The sequence below is a fragment of the Dioscorea cayenensis genome, chromosome 18 (assembly GCF_009730915.1).
Source record: "Dioscorea cayenensis subsp. rotundata cultivar TDr96_F1 chromosome 18, TDr96_F1_v2_PseudoChromosome.rev07_lg8_w22 25.fasta, whole genome shotgun sequence".
Taxonomy (NCBI): Eukaryota; Viridiplantae; Streptophyta; class Magnoliopsida; order Dioscoreales; family Dioscoreaceae; genus Dioscorea; species Dioscorea cayenensis.
This window is the reverse complement of record NC_052488.1, coordinates 4,835,016-4,845,818: the sequence shown is the minus strand read 5'-3', so window position 1 is coordinate 4,845,818 and position 10,803 is coordinate 4,835,016. Positions and strand designations below refer to the sequence as shown.

Sequence of the window (10,803 nt, the reverse complement as noted above, 5' to 3'; positions counted from 1 at the left end):
AATAATATTGATATACTTAGATATATATTAATATTTTAATTTTAACATATTCATTAATAAAATGCTAAAATAATTAATTCATTTGATGACCAAATAGATATAGAACCAAAATTTTGAGGAATATGGGACATTAAAAAAAATCTATAAATAAATAATAAAAATAAATTTATAATTTAATTTAATTATAAACACAGTTATGCGGCTTATGCCATCCATCATCCACCATGTCACATTCCCGCTTTCGGTTTCACCAAACCGCCTCCCATCTCAACCCTTTTATTTTTATTATTTTTATAATAAATAAATTAATACATGTTAACTGAGAGACATATCCCTAGATATTTTTTTTTAATGATAATAAAATATCTTTTTCCAAAATTTAACCAATAAGATCAATTGTTTGCTTTATAAATTGAAATCTCAATTTTACCCTTTTATTTTTAAGAAATTTTTTTTCCTAATCTCAGATATAGAATTTTCTTGTAATTGGAAATATAAAAAAATCAATTTAATAAAATCGGAAATATCAGGGGGACTTATTGGTAATTTAGATATTAATTTAAATATAATTACGAAAATTACAAAAAAAAAAAAATTGACATCCATCATGGATCATGACACATCATTCCTACCCCTTTCGGTCCACCAAACCAAAAAAAAATTCACATCAGTCCCTTTATTTTTGCAAATACACCCCTTTATAATAAACAATTATTATAAAATTTCCTTTCAATCACCCCCCTAACAAAAGGGAAGGCGGCCACCCATCCCTTTCCTCTTATATCTTTGCAATAAACCCCTTGTTTTTTCCTTTTATTTATCTTCTCAAGTTCTTCTTTGCATCTCTTTCTGATGCGAAGATGGTGAGGTTCTTCTGCTGCTCTGCCATCACCGCCCTCTCTTCCTCCCGTCTCAGTGCTACCATCTCTCCTTCCATCCTTCTTCTTCTCACTCTTGCTTCCATTTAGTCCGTTGTCGTTCTTTGATTGTGGTTACTTATGGTCAAAGACCTTCTTGAAAGGATTCTTGAACAATCCGGCATCGGTTGATGTTTTGGTGTTTTGATTCTTCTGTTTTTTGGGTTTTTTTTTTCTTTGATTTTCTTCAGTATAGACTTGTTGGGTTTTAGAGTTTGTGTTGTATATAAGGCAATCCTTCGAAGATGTTTTGCTAGTTCTTTGGAGGATTTAAGTCTGTTTGGGTTGTGTTTTTCTTGATTGTTCGTTGTTTTTTGCGGAGGAAGAGTCAAGAAAAAGTATAGGTTTGTTGTAGTTTTCAGTGTTTTTAATGTATGGGAATTGGTGAAAGTTCAGTTCTTGATCTGGTGGTGAGAAGAGTGAGATCTTGGATCGGTAGGTTTGCTGGAGCTCTGGTGATGGACTCATTGCCTTCTTGCTCTGAGTGTTCACTTGGATTGGGGCCTGGTGCCAAAGGATTCTCTTGTCGTTGCTGTGGGCGCTTGTTCTGTAGAAAATGCATGCAGAGCGGTGGGGTTGATCAGCAGCCAAAGTACTGTGCTTTTTGTTTCCAGTCTGTTGGTAATATGGAGACTGCTGTTGTCCGTCCGGTGTGTCCGCAGACTGTGCCGGAGTGTCCGCAGCTGAGGTTTAAAAATAGCAGGTTTGCTCAATTAATGGAGCAGCAGCAGCAGCAGCAGCAGCAGCAAGGTCGTTCTCTGCACTCTTGTTGCTCTAGTTGCAGGTAATATGTTTATAGATCTTTTTGTATACTCAATTATTAATGTTTGATGATATTTTGTTGAAAACATTGGTAATTGATTGATTGTAGAAGTGATGAGGATGAAGATGCGGAAGAGAACGGGAAGCATTTCTCGAGTCCTATGAGTGATTTCTCACAGGATGTCTCTTCTGATGTAGATGCTAGTAGTGTAAATTTGGGTTATGAGAATTGTAGCTTCAAGTCTGTGGCTTCGAGCCCCTTTGATAGTCCTGGCAGACTTGGAGATCCAGGGGATTATAGTCCTGTGAAGAATTCTGTCTCGGGTCATGATACTTCAGCTCATTTAAGGAAGCCTGGAGTGGAGTCCGATGATCGATGTTCTTACGGTAATTTGTCAGTTTATAAGAGTGATGAAGGGCAGAAGGATCAGCAACCATTGGATTTTGAAAACAACGGGCGCATTTGGTATCCTCCAGAGCCTGAAGAAGAATATGGAGATGCAGAAAATGGGTATTTTGAGTATGATGATGAGGATGATGATGTCGGTGAATCGGGCAAGCTTTTCTCATCAAGTGATTTTGATACTGATGCTTTTAAAATGAAAGAGAGAGCTAATGGATCAAACAAAGAGGCTTTGACGAGTGCTGTTCATGGGCACTTCACGGCTCTTGTTTCTCAATTATTAAAAGCAGAAGGAATTCATTTTGATAGTGAGAGTGGTGGCTTGGGATGGCTGGGGATTGTTTCTTCTCTGGCATGGCTGGCTGCGCATTTTGTGAAGCCTGACACTAGCAATGGTGGAAGTATGGATCCTGGAAACTATGTGAAGGTCAAGTGCTTGGCATCTGGAAGTCCAAGTGATAGGTATATGTTGTTTTGCTCTACTTGTGAATTGTTATGTGCTTTATGATACCTTTCGAAAAGCATATCTTTTTTATATAATCTCCTGCAAAACACTAATGAAATTGAACTCAATCGGCAGTTGTTTTATCAAGGGAGTAGTTTGCACAAAGAATATAAGCCATAAACGGATGATTTCTCAACACAAAAATCCTAGGATCTTGATTTTGGGAGGATCCTTGGAGTACCAAAAGGTTCAACATAAATTGGCTTCAATAAATGCTGTTCTTGAACAGGTGTTATTCTTTTTTTTTGTTCAACTTATATTCACTATCATTTAATATGTTTCAATTCCTGTCTCATGACGAGATCCCTAAATTTGTTGTCTCCACAGGAAATTAATCACTTAAAAATAGCTGTTGCCAAAATAGAGGCTCATCGGCCGAATATTCTTCTGGTTGAAAAAAGTGTATCATCCTATGCTCAAGAGTATCTGCTGAAGAAGGAAATATCTTTAGTATTGAATGTTAAGCGGCCTCTTTTGGAGAGGATCTCTAGATGCACTGGTGCTGAGATTGTCCCGTCAATTGATGATATTGCTTCAGCAAGACTGGGTCAATGTGAAATTTTTCGAATTGCTAAAGTTTTTGAACACTGCCCACAAGGTGAACCTCTAAATAAGCGGTCTATGAAGACATGGATGTTCTTTGAAGGCTGTCCAAGGCGTTTAGGATGCACGGTAATAATGATTGACCCTCCTTGTTATCTTTTCTTGATTTATTGAAGTTGTTTGTGTAGATTTATTGAAGTTGTTTGTGTTTTGGCATGCATGTGCCTCTGCAAACTTTACCAATCTTGTATTCCCTTACAAAGCCCCTACATTTGCATCAAGGCTCCTGTTATCAGTCATCACCCTCCATCTATTGTTATGTGTTGGTTGAGTTTTGGGTAAATTCATGGAATGTATTATATCATTCACTAGATATATGATATATCTTGGCAAATAATGGGATGTAAAGCCTTTTTATGTCTCTCATTGGATGATAGTTTAACTATTTTGTTGTTGGTCATGACCATTTATCATTTTAATTAATATTCATTATTTTGTCACTATAGCCTTGTTCATCATCAACATTGGCTTGTTCAAAATTGATATTCTTAATTCCTTTGAAAAACTGTAAACAGCTCCCAGTATCATTGCTCCCACTAAGCTAGCCCAATATTTTGATGCTTCAACTTCCAAAAGTAGTAAGCACTGAGGGCTTTTCATTTGTGTCATCATACATAACTTTCGGTATAATATCCTGCATCTTAGTTCTTGTCGACTTCATGTAATATTGTGCATGGATAAGAAAATTTTATTATTTTTCTATTGTTTTATAACAAGGTCTCCTTATGAAGAAACTTTACAGGATTTAATCATGACAATATTTTTCTATTATTTCATGATTTTTTTATTGATTCTGTTCCAGGCTTCAGTGTTGGGCATATTTATCTTGTTTATTTTTGTAAATATATAAGAAATAATTTTTTTTTTTGGAATACCACTTTCATTTGTTATATGCATGTAATTACCATTGGTGAACTTCCCTGTTATAGGAAATTATTTTCTGCACTTGGGCCGTATCATTAGTCTTGTAGTTGGTTCAGCAGATCTTTAATATTACTGATGACGTATTTGGTCATCTTATTGTTTTAGGGGATCGTTTAGTAACATGTTGAATATGTTTGATGTGCTGCTGATTGATTAAGAATCATTCATTTAGGTTCTTTTAAAGGGAGCATCTCAAGATGAATTGAAACGACTTAAACATGTTGTTCAATATGCAAGCTTTGCAGCTTATCATCTGTCACGTGAGACTTCTTTCCTTGTTGACGAGGGTGCATCTCTTCCTGAAACTCCATTGAGAGCTCCAATGGTTCTACCTGCAAAGGTGGTGAATGTGGACACTTGTATATCAATGACTGGTAATTCAGAGGATCCTTATATGCTTGAAGCTGTGGGAGAAGATGATCAAGGAGCTAATTCTTGGTGGAGATTTGGCGGGAAGCATGATTTTCAATGCTCTGATATGTCATCTGGAAATGCAGAGGTATTGAGTGTTTGTTCTGGGCAGGAAAAGCTGCAAGTTGCCTCTGATCAAAAGAACTCTAGTATAGTTGCTGATGTAAGAAATTCTCAAAAAAGTATTAATTTCCTTGCTGAATTTTCAGCAGATGTATCTACACATGAGCCTAATGCATTAAATTGCCATTCCCCCCAGACTGAATGGAGTAACTCATATTTCTCAGCTGATATGAGAGACCATGAAGGTCATCAGCTGGAGTTGCCAGATAAAGAAAAAACTGTGTTAAAAACTCTTGAGAACCTAGAATCGTTTGAGGAAAAAAATTCAGGCATACTTGATAGGAATGAGGCCACACAAGATTTTTTTTCTACTTCTGACAGTAACCAGAGCATCCTGGTCTCCTTATCAAGCAGTTGTATGCTAAAGGGCACCGTTTGTGAGAGACCTCAGCTTTTCCGTATCAAATATTATGGTAATTTTGATAAGCCATTAGGGAGGTTTCTGCGTGATGATTTATTTAGTCAGGTAAACATCCTTATTTCTGATATAGTTTTATGATGATACCTCTGGCATTAATCCATTTTTACTTATTTTTATCATTCTTTTGTATCAGAAATCTTCTTGCCCATCTTGTAAAGAACCAGTAGAAGCCCATGTCCGATGTTACACTCACCAGCATGGTTGTCTTTCCATTAATGTCAAGCGACTATCTTTTATGAAGCTACCTGGTGAACGTGATGGAAAGATATGGATGTGGCACCGATGCCTCAAGTGTGAATATAAGGATGGAGTCCCACCTGCTGCACCTAGAGTCATCATGTCTGATGCTGCATGGGGTCTTTCTTTTGGGAAATTTTTGGAGCTTAGTTTTTCAAATCACACAACTGCTAACCGCATTGCAAGTTGTGGTCATTCCCTTCAGCGGGACTGCCTTCGCTTTTATGGGTATGTGGTTGATATTTACAAATATCTTCCTGGGCATCTATCTTTATGTTTTCATTTTAGTTTTTTTCTTTTTTTGTTAGGTGTGGAAGCATGGTCGCTTTCTTTCGGTATGCTCCCGTGAATATACTATCTGTTCATTTACCACCTTCATTGATGGATTTCACTTGTGATGGCCATGAAGAATGGATCAAAAGAGAAGAAAATGAGGTCAATTATTAAATTAAACTCATATACTTGAACTGTGCTTATTGATATTCCATTCTTTAACAGAACTGTTTTTAGATTTCCAAAAGGCTACTTATTTTTCTAATAAAATCATTATTTTGACTCTTGTATTGCAATATTTTTCTCTACTTTATACACTTCTTTTTCTCGAACAGATTTCAAGTAAAGTGGGGTTCCTACACTCAGAAGTTATTGATGCACTTTACAATCTTGAACAACAAATTAAAACATTTGAGTGTCAACCTATTAGAGCAAGCATCCAAAATCACATTTCAGAGTTGAATTGTTTGCTGAAAAAAGAAAGAAATGATTACAACGTGAGTATCTCTGCAGTTTTATTTGCTCAATATATGTTGGGTTTGTTATAGGGAAAAATTATGGTGATCAACTGAGAACCTGTATGATTCTGATTTTAACAGGTCCTTTTTCTATATAATTACAGGTCATGTTGCAAACAACAGCAATATATGATAACATACCTGTTCACTTAACTCAAGATATCCTACAACTTAATCGCCTGAGACGCTCCCTTCTTATTGACTCATACCTGTGGGATCGCCGCCTCTTTCTTTTGAACTCATTTGCTAATTCAAAAAGTTCTAGTGGCAAAGTTGATTCCCAATTTTTGGAGATATCAGGCCATAACAAGCTGAAAGAATGTGGTACTAGATCATTTAGTGAAGAAGGGAGGCCTTGCAATCCGCTTGAGGATAATTTTTCAAAGTCATTGGCTTTGGAGGTAAGCCCTCGGACGATACTGTTGTCAAGGCAACATGACGAGCGTAACTTGCAGGTTTTGGAGTGTAAATCAAACAGTGTTGTTGAAATGGATCTGTCAATTGAATCTGATGAGAGTTATTCGTGTCAGACTGTTCTCAGCTTGGTGTCTGGTCAGCATGTATCATCTGATCTAAGAAATGGCAGTTCTGAAGCCTTCTGTGATGCATCCTCCTTTGGAAGACTACCATCACCTGGATGTAATTTATCTGAAAAAATTGATTTAGCATGGACTGGAACTGGCCAGACAAGTAAAGATCCATCAATAGATGGTTCAGTGGCTGTGCCAGTTGGATCTGGAAGCTTCTTGGATAGCCACCGCCATAGAACAGTTAGAGTTTATTCCTTTGATTCTGGGTTGAGAAAAATACATGGCGGATTGTCTCCTGCTTCAGCGCGATTGTTTCCGGTAAAGTCATTTGATATTTCTGGAGATTTTCCAAGGGCTGCTAAGGAAACTCAGAACATGCAAACTATCTATGCGCAAAGGTCTGTTAAAGAAGTTAAAAAATTTAGTGCCTTTAAGGGGCATAGCCCTCAATATCTCTCTTCAATGCTCCGTATGATAAGTGAGGGAACTCGACTGCTACTACCTCAACCAGACCATGATGATATGGTCATTGCAATTTATGATGATGAGCTCACTAGTGTAATAGCTTATGCAATCCATTCGCAAGAATACACTGACTTCATTACAAGCAAGTCAGATCATCTTGATGGCTTGAATGCAAATGAGAAAGGCAATATTATACAGACACCTCACCAGTCTCCGAAGCAGTCACGTTTTGAGGACCCCCGGTCTCAGAGTTATGGATCTCACAGTGGGCCCCATGCATTACCTGCTGACATATTAGATCAAAGAGAGCCTCATTTCAGAAGTTTCTTTGATGATGGACCCTCATTTACAACTGATAAAGCAAAGTTTTCTGTCACTTGTTACTTTGCGAGGCATTTTGATGCCCTTAGGAAAAAGAGCTGCCCTAATGAAGAGGATTATATTCGCTCCCTGAGTCGCTGCAGGAGATGGAATGCGCAAGGTGGTAAGAGCAATGTGTATTTTGCCAAATCATGGGATGACAGATTCATCGTAAAGCAGGTGACGAAAACAGAGTTAGAATCATTTCTGACATTTGCTCCTCAATACTTCAAGTATTTGATGCATGCAATAAATTCCAGAAGCCCAACTTGCCTTGCTAAAGTCCTTGGTGTCTATCAGGTTGGTGATTTTCTAGTTTCTGTCAATTACATGTGTTTGGTGCACAACTTCATTTATAGATTAGTTAATATTCACAACTTTCTTGTGAACCAGGTGACTGCCAAGAACTTGAAAGGTGGGCGTGAAGTAAAAATGGATTTGATGGTGATGGAAAATCTTTTCTTTAGGAGGAATATATCTAGGGTCTATGATCTAAAAGGATCATTACGGGCCCGTTTTAATCCTGATCCTTCTGGAGAAAACAAAGTTATGTTAGATCTGAATCTTTTGGAGACACTTCGCACGAAACCAATTTTTCTTGGAAGCAGGGCTAAGAGATGCTTGGAGAGAGCTGTTTGGAATGATACTTCATTTCTTGCGGTATGAACTTCATCCCTCATCATTTTTCATGCATGGTGATTTAGATTGTCCTTACTATTCAAATTTATTGAGAACAAGACATAAAAATAATTTCTTCAGTTCTATCTAGTTTGAAAGGGTACTTTTGATGCAAATGTGTGAATTGCATGGGCTGTATATTCAGAATTTCTCGACTTCATTAATCTCTTTGCTTCATTATTTTTTTGTTTTACTTTGCTTCATTATTTTCTATCTATTTAATTTGGTGCGTCATCCATGTGTAAGATTATATATATTTCTACATTTTACTGTTTCTGATCAATTTATCTATATGAAACTCTGTAGCCTGTTCTACTCGCTAAGTGTCCTTCACCCTAGATCTGACTCTCAACAATACCAATTCTAGGAAATTCTGCAAATTACTTAATTTCATGAAGGAACTTGTCATATGAATAAACGTATACTACTTTTTATGCAACAAAATTATTTAGACGGTTGCTCACTCAACTCCTCTCTTTTCATTGCTGGTAAATGTTTATTACCAATATAAGGTTGTGCCATTGGTTGTCTTTTTTCTTCCTCATGTCAACCATTCTCCTCTCATTGCTAGTAAATATTTATCACCAAATAAAAATATTTATCTTTGGTAGTGTTCTCTTATCTCATGTCGACCATGATCTGATGCTAAATGTATTCTCATGTTTCAATTTGGTGTATACATCAATTCCCTTGTTGCCTACTATCAAGTGGAGATTCTGTAACTATGGTCTTGTTCTCTTATCTCATGTCAACCATGATCTGATACTAATGTATTCTCATTTTTCAATTTGGTATATATATCAAATTCCCTTGTTGCCTACAATCAAGTGGAGATTCTGTATTTTTTTCATTTGTGTTTATTGAAAGCATGATAATTCCCAAGCTCAGAATCGGGCCATTTTACACATGTATTTTCATTTAACTCTCTAGGCAAGATGGAAACATGTTCTTCCCTCACTCCAAACTTTTTTGTTTATTTCTTGTTCATCTTGAACAAGACCGGGAGTTTAATATTTCTAGTGTAGAATTAGCCGATTCATAACCATGGACCTCTCCGACGATTGATAGTGTGTTACATTACATTAATCTATCTACAGGACTTAATGCTGCATCAGTTTACTTGGAATTTACATCTTGTATTGCGGATTAATATGTTTTTTCTTCTCCAGTCTGTTGATGTCATGGACTACTCACTACTAGTTGGCATCGATGAGGAAAGGAAAGAACTGGTAATAGGAATTATCGATTTTATACGGCAGTATACTTGGGACAAGCACCTGGAGACATGGGTGAAGACCAATGCTTTGCTTGGCGGCTCAAGAAACACAGCACCAACTGTTATATCTCCAATGCAGTACAAGAAGAGGTTTAGAAAGGCAATGTCGAATTATTTTCTCACACTCCCTGATCAATGGTCTTCTTGAACTCATCCTCATTTTGGGTTTCCTTTACCTACCAGCAGTAGGCAGCAAATAGCAATGTTCCATTGGTAAATAGTAGAAGCTTTACTGAAAGAGAACAGAATCAATCTCACCGTTTCTGTTTTGTTCTTTTACATTTCATCTATCCAATTCAATTGTTCATTTTGCCAGTGTTGATAGGCTCACTAGATTGCGATCAAAGCTTGGAATTATAGCTAGTTTTGTGAAACTCAAAATGCCGGGATTTATGATGGTGTTTGATGTCAGTTCTTTTGTGGACTCTTTTGTTGATATACATCTTCTTTAGATTCTATATATTGACCTGCTGAACAGCAAAATAGGACGTCATTCACTGACTTTGGCTGCGGTTTAGACTCGCTATGCTTCTTGAATCATTTGTTCAAGTCAGCCAATCAGAGCTGTGAGTTATTGTTGAATGAAAGTTAAGAATCAGAGATGACAAAGTAAATTAAAAATTCCTAAAATTTTTAATGCAGATGAGGAATGAATGATGTCCTGTCTGTATCTGCTTTATTGTTTCTAATGTTCGTTTGCGGAAGAGTTCTCTTCCATGGTTTAAACCAGTTTTAGTTTATGGTATGGGTCTTCCAAGTATATTATTAGTTTTCATGTATTAACTAATATATGCTAAATATTCTTAATAATTAACAGGAGGTATTTTATTCAATTAATGTAATAATAAAGATCATGGCGTGATCTAGAGTGGAAGCTCTTTTCCTAGGACTTAGTATATATATATATATATATATATATGCATAATTGAGTTGAAATTAAGGGCTTATATGGTGAACATGATAACGATGATAGGATAGAATAGATTATCATATTATGTTATTATTTTTTATTTGGTGAGTCAATAGGATATGATAGTTTATTTAATTGATCCATTTTATCCTCTTCGCCACATGATAATTAATCTTACGGGGGGAGTCAGGATGGAAACACGTGAGATGCGTTGAAAAATTAAATTTATTTATTTATTTGCCATTTCTTTGGTTTCTTTCCATTATTTAGGGTTTCATTGGAGTTCTTATGTTGATTTTTGAACTTGAGATTTGGGACAAAAAGCTCGTCAATAACGAGAAAGAACACTAATTTCACTATTTTAAGTAGGGTTTCTCACATCCGAAGCGGTTAAAAGGTTTTTTTGTCGATCTCATGCTTAAACGGGTTATTTTTTCATCTAAATCTTTATTATCATTTCTCATCTTTAGTTTCTCAAGTCGTATGA

At 36.3% G+C, this 10,803-nt stretch overlaps 1 protein-coding gene across 1 annotated transcript; it reads left to right on the top strand.

Moving 5' to 3' along the window:
• The first annotated feature begins 991 nt into the window (after positions 1 to 991).
• On the top strand, positions 992 to 9,907 carry LOC120282215 (putative 1-phosphatidylinositol-3-phosphate 5-kinase FAB1C). Its single transcript, XM_039288975.1, is given in 13 exon segments — positions 992 to 1,701; positions 1,789 to 2,544; positions 2,663 to 2,816; positions 2,915 to 3,259; positions 4,287 to 4,688; positions 4,785 to 5,114; positions 5,203 to 5,534; positions 5,615 to 5,741; positions 5,915 to 6,076; positions 6,202 to 7,752; positions 7,846 to 8,112; positions 9,300 to 9,434; positions 9,436 to 9,907. Coding segments are annotated over 13 exon segments (5,142 nt in total). The 5' UTR covers positions 992 to 1,291; the 3' UTR covers positions 9,607 to 9,907.
• The last annotated feature ends 896 nt before the right edge of the window (positions 9,908 to 10,803 follow it).